The 19,239-nt window shown below is 40.0% G+C and overlaps 2 protein-coding genes across 4 annotated transcripts in view; one reads left to right on the top strand and one right to left on the bottom strand.

Annotated features, from left to right (window-relative positions):
* Positions 1-19,239, bottom strand: part of spock1 (SPARC (osteonectin), cwcv and kazal like domains proteoglycan 1) — a 98,950-nt gene that overhangs the window by 78,651 nt on the left and 1,060 nt on the right. The gene's annotated exons all lie outside the window — the stretch shown is intronic.
* On the top strand, positions 18,530-18,969 carry LOC118333186 (ESF1 homolog). The gene is made up of 2 exons (XM_035668724.1): positions 18,530-18,681; positions 18,780-18,969. The coding sequence occupies exons 1-2, from the start codon at positions 18,545-18,547 to the stop codon at positions 18,952-18,954; spliced, it is 312 nt and encodes a 103-aa protein (XP_035524617.1). The 5' UTR covers positions 18,530-18,544; the 3' UTR covers positions 18,955-18,969.

The following is a 19,239-nucleotide window of genomic DNA, read 5'->3' as shown; positions in this document are numbered from 1 at the left end:
CTCCTCCACACGGCTCACCGGCTGAGCCAATAGCATGTGGAACTGAAGGGAAAAGCAAGCTGAGCAGATTAAAGTGGTTTGTGGTAAACACTCAAATATGGTGGAGAATTAAGTAGAATTAAAATGGTAAAATAAGAAATAACCTACTAGAAATAGGGGTATGATATTCTTTAAAATATTTTCAAAAAAATTATATACAAATATTTGTTTTCTGCTAAAGAAATGCTGTTGAGAAGCCACATCCTATCCCTTGTCTAACTCTGAGATTAACCTTCATTATGGGGCAGCCTACTCCTCCCAAAACACAAAGATACATTGCCAATAGAGTGAAAATATGTATAACCATGTTTTGAGTATCCATTTTATTTTTTGTCATACTGTGATAAAATACTATCACTGTAAAAAAACAAAAACAAATACCATGATGTAAATATTAAGTTGTATCGCCCACCATCCACGTGCCACATTCCATGCCACCTACCACCACAAGTTAATTCTCAACCTGTGGGAAACACTGATCTTTATTCTAGTAAGTAAATATGTTCTTAGTAATCAGACCTTGCTGTATTTTTACCCAGAATTTTCTTTGCCTTTGTTCAGTAACATCAGCAGTCAAAGGAAGAGAAAATTCCATACACACAAGCACACAGGTGTACTGTACCCACGCCTTCACCAATTGTTGACTTTTACTTTGACCTTCATTGCAGAAGTCTGAAAGTAGGCCAACTTTAAAATCTGAGTCAGGAATAACACAGTCTGGAAATTCTGACCCTCTCATTCTCACTCCCTTGCTGAGTGTCCTTGTTAAACCAGGATGGAGGCGCAAGTGTAAGAAATGTGAATAAGTCACAGACACACACATACAAACACTCATACATACACAGGGCAGTCAGTTCAGTCAGTTAAGCTACTGACTTTGAACATTGAGGGACAAATATTAGACAAATTAAGTGCGAAGTTATCAATTTCAAGACCTTCACAGAGAGACAGTGCTGATAGAGATTGTTGAACGTGAAGAGAACAGCCAGCAAGTTGAAACACACATACCTGTCAGTATCACACATCCAGCAAAGCCATCTCCACTGCAAACCTTCTTCTCACCACAATCACTGCTCTCTATCACAGTGAATGAAATAATGTAAAGAAGGCAATCGCTCGAGAGTCCCATGTTCAGCAAAGATACAAAGTGGACTTTTCTACTTTAAGTTAATGAATGTAAATAGTCCTAAGAAGAACAACAGCATCAGTCATTTAAGCCAGTGCCACAAAGCGACATGTTTACTTTGAAGTGACAAAGCCCTCTAGACAACTTAATACTTATGAGGGGAGCAAAGGAGGAAGTCAGGTAACATTGTTATAGAGTGAAGCCTGCCTAGCGAGTATAGGTTGGATAGATGAGACAAACAAAACACTGTAAATTTGTTCCACGTTTACAACCGACAGTCAATGACGACAAAGAATCACTAACCTTAACAAGGAACTTATTTTAACTTAAACCGTGATCTTTTCCTAAACCTAGCCAAGCTTTTTTTGTGTCTACACATAACCAAAGCCTCAATCAGTGGTGACTTGTAACAGTTTTTGAAAGCACTGACAACTGACTTGCATATGTTTTTCTAGGGGGCATAAACAAACAATGTATACTATTATTTAATTTGGAGAACTTATAAATAGAGTTACTGTGGTATATATAATAAAGCATGATACAACCTGATCATGTACAATACATTCGTCATATGTCGCTCCTATTAACCCCTTCCAATGACCATAAATCTGGCTTCAACCTTTTGCCAAATATTAGATTTTCTGAGTTTGAACAGGCAAAACTTTCTTGGCTTCAGTATAACAGTGTTAGTGCAATTAGCCATTCTGTTTTTTAGCAAATGAACCAATAATCACCATTCTGGTGCAGTCAAACCAAGATCCAAGGTTTCAGCAGGACGGCTCACAAAACCAGTCTCCCCAGAGATCCTACAGTCATCATGGCAAGGTAATGCAGTTCCTGTATCCCAGGAAGTGAAACAACTAAAGCTCGGCTGACAGAATTTCAGGTCTGGCAAACAACATGCTGAGTGCCATATGGGCGTGCACACATACATACACAAATACAGGCACACATAATGATAAAAAGAAAGAATAAAAGAAAACTGCCTTCACTGAAAGAGAGCTGCAGAAACACTCACCCACTCTCTGAGAACCAGACAGAGAAATCCAGAGTGGGTTGGTATTAGCTGTTTCCATCTAAATGTCAGAGCTCTCACCATGAAAAGTTACAGTAATAAAAGTGAGAAGACATACAAGTAAGGGGTCATGAACATTTTCATTTGATTGGTGTGTGTGTGTGTGTGTGTGTGTGTGTGCGTGCGGGTGTGTGTGTGCGCACGCCAGTGTGGATTAATATCACTGTGAATGCAAGTTGTTCAGTGTTGCTGATTACTTAAAATGCAATCAACTGAAGATCGTTAAACAGACCATTTAAAGTATATGAAATGTCAGCCTGATTGTATTATATATAAAATATAAGTGTGTATGTGCGAGTGTGTGTGCACCCTTAATTACTTATTTTTGGGGCCATTTCCAATACCTATATATTAGAGTTAAAGATATATTGGTCAGTGTTTGATTTGAACATAATCACTAAACATAAACTTTTGGGAAGGATCCCTCAAATTTTATGGTTTAACAATGAACTTTATGATCAGATTGACAGTAAATACAGGATAACAGCTCAATTTGAACAGTAAACCTAAATTAATTCATACTAGAGAATGAATAAAAACTTATATTCACAATAAATAACAAACTTAATTACTATAAACAACATTAAAGGCTAGGTTTATTTTTGCGTTTTAAAACAGTGCTCACATCCCCATACAGTATGTAAACTGAAAGAGTCATTGGTTGCTCTAATCTATGGATTGTGGACCCTACCTCTTCCACTGGTTACAGTTATTATGCAATGAAGAAATCACTTAAAGGGATAGTTCAGATTTATTGAAGTGGGGTTGTATCAGGTACTTATCTATAGTCAGGGTATTACCTACAGTAGATTGTGCTCAGCACATTCCGAGTTTAAGGAAGCAGACAGAAGTACCAGCACAGAAGCTAAGCAATGCACTGCTGTAGACAGGGTCAGGGGAAAAACTTATTTCAGCCAACTAAATCAGTTTAAATGTACTGGAATATGTAGAATATACTTGCTCCACTTTCTGAAACTGAAGAGTCTTGTGGCTTTGGAGGAAGCAATACAACAGCCTCAATTTCTAATCGGAAAGGAATTTCTAATGGCAAGGCAAAGTGGTAAACTATCCCTTTAAACTTGCAATATGTCAGCAGAAACAAGCTGTGAGCACAACACAGACATACAGTATTACCACCTTTTAAGTTGATATAGTGAACCAAACTATTTACACATCGAACAGATACAGGACAACATTAGCATTAAATCTGGAGTTGGTTTCTATCCACCTGATGAATATCGAATATTTAATCTCTTTTAGTCTTCACTATGTCAAAGCTGTGGGCCGAACAGGTTAACACGCTATGAGGTTCTTTATAAAGCTAAGGGGAACTGCAGAGTTCGGACATAATTCTCCATACGTTCATGAGCGATCCCTTTCACATACAAGCAGTCAAGTGATTCCATCCATTTCAGTGTTAATATATAAATACTGATTGTAGCTACTCCAGGTTGTTTGTATTTCTTCATAAAAATATGACTCATGAGTTTAACACTGAAGATCTCGTCAAAAGCTTTGTCAGAACTGTGTCGGTGTGGTTTGATCAGAGTTGATTGACAGTGGCCTGAAAACATAAGCAAACCACCCACTAACTGTCGTCAGACTTTGATTCAGATGTTTCTAGAAAGAAACAGCCATTGGTGCACATAAATAACATTACCTTTTGCCAACTCAACCCCTGCTACTTTAAACCAGTAAGGAGAGCACATACAAAAAACACAAATACAGAAATCTATCATATGAAAAAACTAAAGCTGTTCTAAATTTGGCATCAAATGCATGCATGTAGGACTCTATCACTAACAATTAAAAAAGTGAATGAGAAAAAAGTTTTTTTTTTGCCTTTAATGGCCAGTATAGACAGGAGGAATGACTACAGAGACAGAAACTCTTCCAACGTACATATAGGCATATATATCACAATGCACCTGAAAAAACAAGCCATTATAATTTGCATACCTTCCAACATATATAATTACATTATATCTGACAGTATCTATATATATATCAAGTCTACTGCAATTAAAATGAAAACTTGTGGCTAAATGAATCCCATAATAACGCAAGATAAATTGGCGCCAATCAAGGTGAAGCTATGTCTGCCAGTATTGGCAGGGATGGACCAGTTTTATCTGTCAGTTCTAGATAAAAGAAGCTCCCAGTATTGATCACCGGCATCCCAGCTCACCTTATTATCCAACTCAAAATCCATGAGAATGTCACTGGGTATGTGCCAAAGGCTGGTGCTTTCAAGGTTAGAAGTGTATACACAACACACACACACACACAAACCAAAGGCAGACGGAGAGAAGAGGGGAGGTTTAAAGAGACGGACCTTATTCCATGTGGGCTTCTGGGTGTGTGGCTCATTAAAATGTGATTGAAGCTGCAGCTCAGAGGCTGACTCAGCTGAGTTTAATTAAAGCTGTCAAACAATTCTTGTGTCACCCTGCAACATGCATATGCATAACTTTATTCATTTTTATACCCACACCTATCTCACTCTGCCCCCCTCCCCCATCCCATCAATTGAAGTGTAACATTCTCATAATCCATCTCCCTTTATTCATCCCGAAGACATGACTAGCCATTTGGCTTCACTATTCTTCCCATGTCTTTCCTCCGCCCACTGCTCGATCACTGGGACTGCCGTTGTCAACACACACAACGTGCCTGTATCACCACATCCGTACAGCAATGGGAGATGGAGGAGAGGGAGAGTCACGAAATGAGGGAGCTGAGTCCATCGCTCTGGTTGTTATGAAGTTTTTCAGTGATCAGAAAACACAACCTGCGGGGAGGAAGCTATCACTGAACACACTGAGATCCAGACCATGGTCGTTTTTTCCCACAATAAAATGAAATTGAATTGCTTCAGAACTAGAATAAAGAGCTGTTCTTCTACTCAGTCTACCATCTGTCCACACGCTGCTCAACAAGTCTGGTGAACTTTTGGTGCACACCTAATGGGATGAGAGGAGGTGAATTTTGTCTGTATGGATTTTAAGGACTAAATTTAAGGACATTTTAACAGTGACAGTTTAACAGTAATTAGCCTGCTGTACATAACAACTAATGTTTGTTGTTATACATGTCTGATTTTGTAATTCGTCTGTGGCAGCACCCCTCTGTGCCAACTCAGTGGTATTACTGAAATGAGACTTTTCTCGCCTCACGGTGACTAAGGACTGCTCTCAGTGTGATATCTCTCTACTGAAGCATTACCTATGAATATAATTTGAATATGTGTTGTTAATTCAATTTTGTTTTGGAAGACAGCACATGAAAATTGAGTTGGCAGGAGTCTTCTGGGATCAAACTGTATTTTTATTTATTAATTGAATAAAACAAAATACTGTGTGGGAAGTACAGAATCAAGTATTTTTACCCTTAAGAAAAGCACTGAAAGATTCGATGGTTAATCCTATATACTGAATGACAAACAAGCATTTGTTTAGTTTCATCAGTCATGTCTGCAGCAGTGTCTGCAGTGTGTTTGAGAGTGCTGTTTGCTCTCATAACATTATTGGGCATCAGTGTCCCATGATGACCCATTAAAAACTCAAGCACATACAGCACATTACATGAGCATCTTGTTTGTGTAGCTGCAAAGAGTTGTGAAATTGCTTTGCACATGATTCTAATTATCGTATTCATAGACCCATCAGCAGCCCAGTGTTTAATTACTTTGCTCCAAGTTTTATGACTTAATGACCACATAATCTTTGGTGTATCAACATGAAACAATCTTGTTTTGCATCAAGAAACCAACACAAACTTGGTGTAGACGTAATGGTTTCACGGGGAATAAAGAGTTTGAAATTCAATTGAAAGTCAACTTCCCAGACAGGATCCATCTGATCTGATCAGGAGAAAAACTCGAAAGAGAACAATACACTGCTTGCTCCTGTGGCAGAATGTATTTTTGGCCAATTAGTAAGTGTGATATTTCAGTTTGATTCAAGGCAATCAAGCTTTGTTGAATGGTGCTTGATGTGCAAACAGTCACACCCTTGTAGGAGTATTTGTACATTTAAGAAGTTGTATAATAACGTATTTTCGATTAATTCAGGTAATATTTTTTTTGATCGTATACAGGTTTTTGTTGTATTTAGAGATTTGCATTTCATTTAGCTCTGAACAAATCACTTTCCTTTAGCTGGATTATGCATTATGATTATGCAGATTGTGTTATAAAACAGCCTCAAGTGAGTCCCTTGGAGAGGGAGAGAGATAGGTATTGTGGATGTTGAAGTAGATGATGCTGGTGGCTCACTCTTTATGTTTATAAGTACTAAGTATTAATACAACAAACCAGTTTTAATAAAACCAAGTCCATTTACTAATCATATTTTGTACATTAATTTAATTATTATAAGCAATTGTGGTATACTGTATCATTTAAAAATACAGTATACCAATGTCACTATGAAACTAAAAATTAAAAATCAATCCTTTAATGTATCCTTTAGACTTGTATATATCTATTCAAAATCAAAAAGTTTAAATAGGATACAAGGGATAAAAACACCATCTGGCTTAAATCTGGTTACTCATGTCTCTCCGGGTTTGAAAGTCAGCCTGAAACAGGACATCCAGCCAGCTGTTACTCTGACAACTCAACGGCATCTGACTGGAAAGTGGTTCTGTAGTGCCAACGAAAATGGATGTGAAGTTGGCAGTGACGGGCTAAAACTTACTCCAATCCCGCCATCGCCATCACTCAGATCAGCAGCAGTGTGTCTAAGGGGTTAAAGTCAAACATTGTGTCCAATACTGTTTTTATCCACTTGAACTTTTCATTTCTGAACACTGAGCAGAAATGACTCACTCACCCCACTCTGACAGCAGAAACACACCAGTATAGAGACCAACAATCAACTGGATTCTTCTCCTTTAAGAGCGGACAAAAACAACATTGTGCTGAAATGTGATGCCTTGATAACAACTGGAGGACACAAGCACATGCATTACACAAGAGGAAATTTTATATAATTCCTAATTTTTATGTCCCTTTTTTTAGCATTTTGTTTTTAGCCAGTCTATGGATGTCAATGATAGGTGAACCATGTTACCGAAATATATGAACAACTATTGGATTGATTGCCAAATGATTTTGCATAAACATCTAAACATGTGACCTTGAGGGTGATTTTTGAATCATTTTGGTGATCCTTTAACTCGTCCTCTAACACTTTTATCAGGTCAACATTGTAATTTGTCAAAATACTTTGCTATGACCAAATAGGTGCAAAACTAATGCAATTTCCATCAACCTCAGCTATAGTTCATGCAGCACACACGCAATTGTGTGAATTTATCGGCACTCGCCGGTTGTTGGACTGACGGTGGCTGGTTGGAAGTTTATATCATTTTTTAACACCCAACCCTAGTACTAACACAATATAAATCCTAGATCTTAGACCAGCTCTTCACAGAACTGTCAGGAACCAGTCTCCTGGTGCTGTAGCTTCATTTTCACTTAGGTTCCACTAAGCCTTAGGAGAAACAAACACTTTCTAACTACATTACCCAGAGGGCTTTTGGTTTTACTGTCCACACACACTTACAGAGAGCCCATGACTTTACATGTGGTATTCATTTCAACCCCTCAGGGCCTAACTGCTCGTTGCCATTACCTACAATTCCCATGAGTTTGTCTGTCATAAACAAGAGCACAGCAGGAAGTTACTTAGCTGTAGAGAACTACAAAATGATGCAGTAAGGAATTTGGAAAGGCACTAAAAGCTACAAGTAACCGATCTGCCACATCTGTGTGTCAGTCTTTCCGTCCCCTCCCGTCCCCTTCCCTCTCTATCTCTCTCCCCCCTCACCCTCTCTCCCAGGAGCATCACATGAGCTGCAGTAGCAGAAACCTCCTGAATTATTGAAGCAGACAAGACATCTCTCAAAACCCCCACACACATTCGTACACACAAACAGTAACAGTATCCCTGCCCTCAGGGGGAAAATGAGATAATGACCAATTCAATCTGACATGGTTTTAGAGACCATAAACATCAGAGTGAAAGAAAAGGGGGGGGCGGGGTGCTGACATTAATCGAAAGGAGGACTGGGGAGGTGTGAAAAAGAGAAACAGACTGCCCATGATTTATTTCACACTGTGACACTCGGGGTTGGGAGAGATACTTCCAAATGTGATCTGAGCAAGACTTCCCGCTGGTAAATAAAATCTGCTGCATTACATAATTGATTAGACTTCCCCCGAAACACAATACGTAGCCAAACAATTTATTCAAAAGGCCGATCTGTAATTTGAATACTGTTTGTATGATCATCTGCATCAGCTATCACGATAGGCAAAGCGATGGTTGCGTCCATCATTTCAATAACAACGACTGTGATTACAGGGAACAAGCAGAGGCAGACACATACTATTAATCAAAGCATGAAGCTGCTTTATAAATCAAAAGACATAACCTCATTACATGATAGTGAAAAAAGAGAAATGTTGGTCCAGAGTGTGCCATCAAGATATTGCAAGATACAAAAGATTATTATGGCTGAAAAACAAAATTAACACTACTAAATACCTGTCTCTGTCTCATGTTCACATTATAACTCTTACCTATCAGGATGTTCAGTAGGTGTGTTTTTGTAACTGTTCGCATTAACATACTAACTGCACTGACTAAAGATTGTTAGAATGACAACTATTACTTATTAAACCTTAATTGAGAGTCTTTTTTTGCTATTTTATGCTAGCAGCATGGCTCTAGGGACAGGAATGTCAGTCTGTCTCGACTGCTATGCAAGTTGCTGAAGATATTTAAGGTCCAAGCACTCTGGTAGCTCCTGGTAGAGCTGGCGCCCCATGTACAAAGGCTGAGTCCTTGCTGCAGCGCCCCAGGGTTCGAGTCTGACCTGTGGTCCTTTGCTGCGTGTCATCCCCGCTCTCTCTACCCCTTTTCCTGTCTATCTTCAGCTGTCCTACGTAATAAAAAAAAAAGGTCCCTTGAGGATGATTTCTGATGACTTTGGTTCTGACTTTTCCTCTAGCAGCAGGTTGGTATTTATATTTTTATTGAAATATTTCAACAACAATCGGATGGATTGCTATGAAATTTCTTACAGACATTCATGGCCTCCAGAGGAGGAATTGTGCTCACTTTGCAGCAACATCAGCACATAATTTGTCCAATTCTTTGGTTTGTGGCTAAATAACAGCAAAATTACATTCCCAACAGCCTCAGCTCCTAAACTAAGATGGTTGACATGGTAAATTATTCCTGCTAAATATCAGCATGTTAGCATTGTCATTGTGAGCATCAAAGAGAATCAAAGAAAGAGACACCAAACCAAAGGAAGAGATGATGTGATAGAGGTAAAGAAAATAAATGAATAATGATCAAAAAGATTCTCTTACTTGCATGGGCTTCTAAATCCACTCATCCCTTTTTGCTGTCAAAAATACCCATTTCAAGCTCAGATTTGTTACCTCAAAAAAGACACAGGATATCATAACTACAGAATTTAACATTATTGCTGTATAAAAAGATGCATTTTTATTTCAGATTTCTGTTGTGTAATATTACAGGGTCATCTTTCAGAACAAAAGGTTTAAAGGAAGAGAAGCAATGAATCAAAGAGCAGATAGCAGGCATGAACCCAAGACCCCACACTTCTAACACAACAACACAATCACTGTGCCAACAGGAACTTCCTATTTGGCAGAGTAACAAGCGGGGAAATAAGGCTGCTATGGCTCATCTCCACTCGTAGATTCCACTTATAAAACAGATTACAAAAAGACAAATCAAATGCTGGCATGTGTAGAGCTGTAGAAGGAGCCAAACCCCGAGGAGGAAACATCTGATCATACACTAGAACCAGTGCACAGTGGGGGCGACAGCTTCACTAATGGCAATGGCAGCAGAAACTCTCACACAAAAGCATACTAAATTATTCTGACAGACATCTACATTTTTACATTGATATGTAGGCATGATGATCAAAACATGCTATATGTTTTATGCATGAAACTACACACAGTTTAGTTCATACGCAGGTTTAGACACACACACTAATATCCTTCCCATATCCATCAAAACCAGCTGTGAAAATCCAACAATATTATAGACATTTGTTGTTCGAAAGCAGGCTGGCTGTCATTAGTATGAGATTTTCTAACAAGACGGCACAAAACCATAAAAACATAGTGGAAATATAGTGAGGACAGCTTGAAGCCATATGGATCACTACTGCGTGCACAGTTAACGGTATATTAACACTGGAAATCAAATTCAGAATGAATCTGTTTTAGTGCGGAAATGATTTGCCCATCAATTTGATGATCAGACAGAAGATTTCAAACTGATGACATGAACTTTCACTAGACATGCAGCTTTTCTTAGTTTCACATGATTGTAAACTGAATGGAACTTAATGCTGTTTGTATGAGATGAGGTATTTGGTCATAAATCAAAGTTTTGAACAAAATAACATTTTGACTTAATGAAGGTTCAACATGAAAACTGTCATCCCTTCATTTTTTGTAATAATTAATATAGCACCTTTCACAGATCAAAAGTTATCACAATTTATCCTGAGAGGTACATGTCTGTATCAGATTTCATGGCAATCCAACCAATAGTTAGAACCACTGGGGACTACTACTGCTGGGAACCATAAATGTCTGTACAAAAGCATACCAATATTGCCATCTCTACAGCATGTTCATGCCCCTAACAATGCTAAAAGGCAAATATTGCAATGAAGCATTCCGGCTGATTGGTTTGATACATTTTCCACAATAATTGAACACGTCCAGTGATATTAAAGGGGTTTACCTCAGTATAAACAGCATAATATCTGATGGTAGACAAATGTAGAAATTCTCATGGTATATGCCATCATATCGCCTCTGTCCAAATGTAGGTTACTGAAGGTTACTAATGCCAGGAGCTAAATTAGATTAGTTTGGTATGTACAGTGTAGGAGATCCAATACAGTCCCTCTTATAAGAATAGAGAAAAGATTTTGTCTATTTGTTCAAATGTGTTAAAATAGTCTAAATAGATCTGGTCTTTAATAAAATATCCCTTAAAGTAAGAGATCCACATACAGATGTAGACTGTATTTTTCCAGTGGTCCAAGGGTGGTTTCTCTGTGTTGCTAAATCTTTAGACAAAAGCAGCGAATCAGACAGCATCTCTTCAAAAGAATCAACAGCTTAGCAGGAGAGCTTCATATCAGTGCCAGATAGACGGACAGAAAGACAATCCCCACAGAGAGACAGGGGGGTTTGGAAGGGATGCCATGAAACACACACACACACACACACGCACACCTACACACGTATTGATTATGGATTCCACATTTCACCCATTCTCCCATCCACTGTCTGTCCATCTGTTCTGCCCACAGTGTTGATGGGCTGCACATTAAAGCTCCTCCTCTTCCTCTCTTCTCCTACCATTTCTCCTTTTACCCATTTCCTCTTTTTTATTGTGAGCCAACATTATACTGGCAATCCTTTAGCTCTCCTGCCTTGTCCGTCTTTCTCTGTTCTACCCTCCAACACACAAACACAAACACACACACACAAACCTATCTATCCTGGTCATAAGGGACAATGACCTTTGTCTAGCCTGTGACAGAATTGTCCTCGAGTGTGTTTGAGTGTGTGTGTGACTGCATATGTGTGTTTGTGTGTGTGTCTTCCTGTCTTTTCATACTCTTATTGATTATATCATGGCTCCAATCAGGGTTACCAGGCCCTGTAAATTTACTGATCGATCTCTCCAAGAGCCTCAGGGTGGATGGAAAGCAGTGAGTGTGTCTGTGTGAGTAGGTGTGTGTGTGTGTGTGTGTGTTTGTGTGGGCCTTCATACACATGCAGAGACAGCACTTAGAGAGATATGTGAAAATGTTCCACTAGTAAGTTTAAAGAGGTACTACATGACACAGAAAAATGCAATTGCAGCTGGAACTATGCAAAAGTTGTCTCTCTCCACACACACAACTACAATCCCTCAGTGCAGAGATGAGAATCAGCATTTTCTCATTTGAAATCAATAGCTCAGAGTGAGAAATATGCACGCAGAAGGAGAGCATGGAAAGAGAAAAGGGATGAAAGGAGCAGAAAGCGTGAGAGGGAGAAGGTTTATTTTGAAGGGCACTGTTTCATCAGGTATTCGTCGAGTATAAAACGAGAGAAGGAAGAGCCAGGAGGTGATAAACGGTTTGAAGAGAAGGTACAGAGGCAGCTTAAGAGTAGAAAGAGAAATGGAGGACAGAGCAGGAGAGAGATAAGAAAGAATGACAGGTGTTCAGCCAAGTCTTCACTTAATTGACGGAAATACTGTATGTCTGCTGGGAAGTATTCACTCAATAGGTTTATGTGTACGTGTGAGAGAAGGTGAAGGTGACTCCAGGGTTCGTCTTGTCTAAGCTGCTTCTCTAAACCTGCACCCTGCCCCTCCCCCTCGGCTGTGCAACTAGCCAATCAGGACGCACACAAACACACCGGGGAGCAAACATAGATATAACAGAAGACGGCCAGTTCATTTTGATGCAGTGGGAAGCTCCCAGGTGTGAATGTGTTCACCGTGAGGCAGAGTGCGGTTGAAAAAGAATGTGAAAGCTCAGCAAAACCCTTTCCTCCGTAAATGCAAAAAGGGGAGAACATGTAATACAAGCCACCACACCGACCAGCTTTGAAATGAAAATAATAGTGTCACCGCAGCTGCTTCCATTGCAGAGAAAACACGTAGTAACTAAAAAACTGCTGTACACACACATGCAAAGACACAAGCATTCACACACAGTTGTTTTGATAAAAAGAGACAGCGGGGGTCTGTGACTGGCAGCCTCGGGGAGACTGTCGTCTTGGAAGAGAGAACAGTAATGATAAAGGATGACAACATTTAATTCTCACCATGAGAGTGAGCTGAGACAGGCCGCACACACTAACACACACAGTCATAACACAAACACACAACCACATACGCAGCGGTTTGTGACATGCCAAGATTTTCAACCTGCCACCAGGTCTACCAGCTAATGAACACACAGTCTGGTGACGGCATGCATTTACACAAATACATGAGGAAATATGCAGCACACATCCGATGTCCCTCACAAATAAGATTTACTGCATTTCTGTAAACCTGACAGCATGCAAGCAAGATGGAAGACAGGATTTTAGCAGGAAAAGACAGAAAAGGAAGGGAATGAGGACAGGGACAAGAAAAGCCTCTTTTAGGAGAAACAAACAACAAGCTCAGAAGAGTGAATAACAACTTTTCTTCCTCTTGAGGATAAAAGTTGAGGCTGCCTGAATGGCAATGACAGCTTTTCTGTCACTGTTTGCAAAAAGAGATTCTGACAAGAGACACAGGAGGACAGGAGGGGAGATGACAGGAGACAAAATGAGACAAGATTATACAACACAAGACAACCTGAGAAAACACCAGGGCTGAGTGTGTTTGAAATCTTTAGATACTAGTACTGACATGATAGCAATTTGGTACTGATACCAAAACGACACCTTTTTCAATACCATAACACCAACTTTCAGTGCCTTTCAGTTCAGAAAAGTTCTGAGATGAATCAAGTGTGTGGATCAGTGTCTACATACCCACACATGGCTGAGATCTCAGATGTTTTATCAGACTCAGGACATTTCCAGCAGTCTTAATGATCATATACTGACTCTCCATCACTTACTGTGCCTTTACTTCACAAACCACCCAATCATTTCCTTGCACCACTTAAATCCACCAATAATAGGCTCACTCATGCCAAAATAGCTGGCTTGAACCGGCCAGCTCAGCAATAGACCATAATGTGTATTAGCAGACTTCACTACTCTATAAAAAGCAATTACACCAGGAGCTTTCAAACTGTTATTATTCAGTGTTAAATAATATATTAATCTTATGACTTTGCCTTTCAATAAACTCTACAATGTTAAAAAAAATAGGTTTGTTATAAATTATAATTATAATGTATTTCCTCCTTTCACTGCAGATACCACCTAAGATTGAGGTCAGTAGTTCCGACACATAAAGTGAACAAGGTGAAGTAATTGGGCATAATTTAGGAAGAGTCAAGGACTATAATTATTAGCTAAAATTATGTCTACTACTGCAAGAACACCTCTCCTCAGATTCACTATACTTATATAAATATATTGACTGTAAATCTGTCAGAGGAGCGCTGAAGACCATGAATGTCTCACAAATGCATTATATATATTATATGCAATTTATTGTGTATTAGCATAAAGAGACAGTGTGGAACTCACTGTAGTTACACATTCACGCAACATGGCTTCAGCCCGGCGAGCTGGTGCTACCAGATTTGGATTTGGTATTAAGATCTTCTGTTACTACTGCTGCTGTGTCTACCACTGTTCCAGCTGGACCCCTCGTTTTTATTTTTGTCCTCACCAGAAGACTTTGATGTAGCCAACAACACAAGGCAGTTGCAGGCTTGCCCCTGCCTGAAACAGAAACACACTTGAACTCAGCGCTGCACACAAATGTGTGTGTATTCACTGCAGCTATACTTTATTTGCATAAAAGCTCAGAAAAATTAAAGTGGTAATTGTAACCCAAGGAAAATGGAAATACTGTTGGCATGAATTACAACAACAAGTGCTTTGGCAAAATAGCAACAAAGGTGGTTAAGCGAATTTAAGGATTATAAAAGATTTAATTGGTCGAAAACATTTAGATATCCTCTAACAAGCTCCAAACCATCCATATGACATACAGTAAACACTGCACTAGAAAAATAAAATAAATCCACTTTTCCATGAGACAGCTAATCATGTTATAGACCAAATCCAGACAGTTAGAGAATGGTGGAGAACAGACCTTTTTCACAGCAGCCATTTTGACATGAGATACGGTAAACACGGTATTACCAATTATACTAATTAAGGTGCGTTTCATTTAGTGTAGCAGAGCCTCTCCAGTGAGGCAACGTGTACAACAGCAGCACCCTGACTCTGTTTGACCTGAATGGAACAGAACCTTAATCAGTATCATTGGTAACACCTGTGTTTATCCTACTATTTCATGTCCAAATGGCTGCTGTGAAAAAGGTCTATTAGTCTAGCTCATCTGGCAGAGCTGCTTACAAACCTCAGTCTGAAGCCAATGCAGTGTGTAATTTATTCCACACATATGTCCTTTTGTTTCTACAAACCATCTAAATTTTTTTTTCCATTTCTATTGCATGTCCTGCCTCAGTAGACATGGACTAGAATGCAAGTGTCTCCGTCTGCATTACACTTATCTTACAACACATTACAGTCCAGTTATTAGGAGTGTGATTCTGCAAAATAATAAATCACATCCCATTTTCCTTATGTTTCCAAGATAAGCCACCTGAACTTTGACTGTTCGGCTCCCCTGCCAACAAATGGACGCTCATACATTATGCAGGAGGGAGCAAGTGGCTCATCAGGGATGCAGAGTGAAACATGGCAGGCAGAGGAGAACAGCGGAGAGGAGGAGTCATGGGTGAGGGCAGAGGGAGAGGGTGGGGGGAGATAGAGAGAGCTATGGTTGAGGCAGCACAGGGTCATTCACCGCTCCAGAGACAGAGGAAGAAAAAAAAGAGAAAGAGAGAAGCGTGGAAGAAGAATGAGGAGTTCATGACTCAATGAGAACTGAGAGGAGGGGGTGAGATTGACTGAGTGACAGAAAATACTAAAATGTCTTCTTGTTCCCGTCCTTTTTTCATTCGAGTATCAAGTGAGCTCCATCTGTTTTACAGGTGACATTAATCTCCATATACTATGAAATTATGTTAATCTGATGCCATCACTGGCCACCAGATTTGAATCCTTTGTTATCATTTACATCCTGAACATGTGTGCTGTAACACTGGCACTTTCAAAACCTAAAAAGATGAGGAGGAGGAAGAGATGGAAAGGCAGCCGTGGCAAGGGAATGAAGGTAAATATTATGCTAGCTCGACAATGTAATGTGTGTAATTTCAAGTCATATTCTGATTAGCCGGTTTGTAAACGTGGGTCGTAGCATCATTCACATTTTAGTACTACATTTTCAGAACTTTGAAGCAGCCTGTTCACCAAAGCTCTAAATATGCCTTCATGGTCGTGTTACACAGTATGATTTAAGACCACCTATTATGATTGACGACCAGTGATTTCAGCACAACAGTCATCTGAGACAGGCAAAACTTGCACAGTGTAAAAGGGACCACTGAGCACATCACAGTCACAACTACAGTACCTTAAGGCTTTCCTCCACCTTCAAATGTAGTAGTACGGTTGTTTTGCAGTTTGAAATTCATTTATTTAGAACCACATTTCTCTAATCTAAGGTCTTGCTGTCTGTGATATTAAAAGGTTTGGTGCCAGAGACGGGAGGAGAGAAATGACTAACAAAGAATGGAGGAGGAAAGAAGACACAGTGGGACAAAAGACAGCCGATGTTGCAGGAGACAAATTACGACCAGCAGGTTTCCCTGTGTGATAGGGTAGACAATACGCACACACACATAAACACAACAGCAGCTCCTGCATTCGGTTGGTAGCATTGCTTGAAATATGAAACATAAATGTCACAGCCTTTCCCCCTATCCATTGCTCCTCATCTCCCCTCCTTTCCCTCCCACCTCCCACCTCTATGCCCCCTGTCCTCCACCCCCTCCACTGACAGCTTCCTGTTAATGAGTTTCATTCGCACAGGAGACCACAGCGAGAAATATACAGTGGGCAGCGTGCACACACAAACACACACACACACACACTGCAGGTAGCTGAGCCATGGCTGAGTGTATACAGACATGACTAATACAAGCTCACATCACCACTCCAATACTGTATGGGCAAGGCCAGCTCTAATAAGGTTAACGTTAGCCCACTGTCTGTTGAAATCTCTAGAGAACATGTTAGCAGGCAGCAAAGGACATCATAATGTTAAGAGTATGGTATCAAAGTGGAAAGGAAATGTTTACTCTTTTGGCACAGTCAACCTGATGGCGACTTGTTAGACTGAGAGTAAGTTTATCATTGTTGACATTCTGCAGTTTAGGCCGGACATTTCCAAGAGCTTGAGAGGTATCCGATCCCAGTTAGGAGTCACCAGCAGATGGCAGGTGGAGGTAATGAACTTTCCAACCAGGAAAGCATGTTTTGGAAATGTACAAGACCAATATCAACACAGCACAGCATGAGCTGAGGTCATGATGTTCATGACATGTTGGATGTTGGTTCTCTACATGTCTTGTGCATCATTTTATACATATTTCCCAGCCTGATATTTGGCATCATTGAAATGTTGAGAATGACCACCAGATTGTTCAGTTTGAACAATGTGTCTGCACAGAAACTGTCTGACCCAATGCTTTAGTTCATGTTTTTTTTTTCTACAAGAATTAGACCTACATGTTGGTGTCACTGCAGATAGCACATGAGAATCGTGCTTCGACTTCAAAGTGACTTTCAGCCTCTCTATGTGGAGCACCTACTGTATTCACTGGGTCCTTCTGGAGTCAAAGTTTAAGAGCAAGCAGTTTCAAACCATGACCCAAATCACAGGCAATCATGGTGGTTTATACACACTGAGCACATTGAGTCAGCTGGCCTACAGTCAGCTGTAGAGCTAAACTGGCTTCTGAAAAGCTAATATCCCTGAAGAAACAAGCCTTGACGATTCTCTATTTTGGATTTAGAATGTACATCTGAACTACACACAAACCCCTTCACAAAGGTGCACTAGCTCCTACTGTATATACACTATATAAATAACAGGCACTGTGTCCTTCCTTTTCAGAGAAATCAACCCATTGTATGAAATGCCACTGGACTAATAGCTGCACATAATAAGTCCCACACTCACTTCTCCTGATGCTGATCGACCGATCATCAGTTCTAAAAGCCCATTGAAACTAAATGAAATGATGAAATGTCAACATTGGCAAGTAAAAAGTAAATTTGGATAGGAAATCCTTCAGTCAATCAAATTCTAAGCTATAAAGGTTGTTTTTCCGCGATGTGCTGAAGTCTAATGTTGTCTCTCTATGAGTCTGCTTCTCTCTCAACCAGGGTTTGGACCTGCTGAGTCTCTACAAGGTGGATTATGCCTGCTGGCAAGTGCTCAAGTACTCACAGGGTGTATCAAGGGCGTAGTGCGTTCCCCCTCTTTCTTCAACACACACACACAGAGACACACACACTCTCTCTCTCTCTCACACACACATATATATGCCTATATGTGTGTGTCTCTGTGTGTGTGTCTCTGTGTGTGTGTGTGTGTGTCTCTGTGTGTGTGTGTGTCCTCAGGGGTTACAGGGAGAAGATGCGGGACTACCAGTTCAAGCGGTTGAAGTATTTCTACGCCGTAGTGGAGTGCGACTCAATCGACACGGCCGCCAAAATCTACGCCGAGTGTGACGGCTACGAGTACGAGAGCAGCTGCTCCATGCTGGACCTCCGGTAGGAGTCAACAACAACAACAACAACAACAATACAAACAAATAGTGCCTGAAGAGAATCCAGTGATTAATCCATCATTTTACTCCTCCACTGATCAGCTTCATTCCTGATGACGTGAAGTTTGACGAGGAGCCCAAAGACGTGGCGACGGATGTGAACCTCGCCGCCTACACGCCCAAACTGTTCACCTCATCGGCCACGACCACCTCGAAGGTACAGAGGTGGACGGTTACCTTACAGGAAGCTCAGCAGTTCCTCTGTGACGCTGAGTGATGAGGATTGATTAACTCTCTCAGATATTAACAGCAGCTTTATGTTTTATTGAAACTCAGCACTTGTTGTCGACTCTGGTATTTATTTATTTCCAGATTACAGAAACTACAGTTCTTCTTTATAAAGCAGATTTTATGTTTGACCTCATTAAAAGGTTTCAGTAATATTTCTATTCTCCTGTAATTAGCTTTAAGTCATGTGAGGTTAAACTAAAGAGCCGATCTCCAGTCTTTCCAGGACATTATCAATTATAGTTTATAGTTTATAGTTTATAATTTATAGTTT

This window comes from Morone saxatilis, unplaced genomic scaffold (genome assembly GCF_004916995.1).
Source record: "Morone saxatilis isolate NCDOM2014 unplaced genomic scaffold, NCSU_SB_2.0 Contig22, whole genome shotgun sequence".
In the NCBI taxonomy this organism is placed as follows: Eukaryota; Metazoa; Chordata; class Actinopteri; family Moronidae; genus Morone; species Morone saxatilis.
This window is presented reverse-complemented; position numbering and strand designations above follow the sequence as displayed.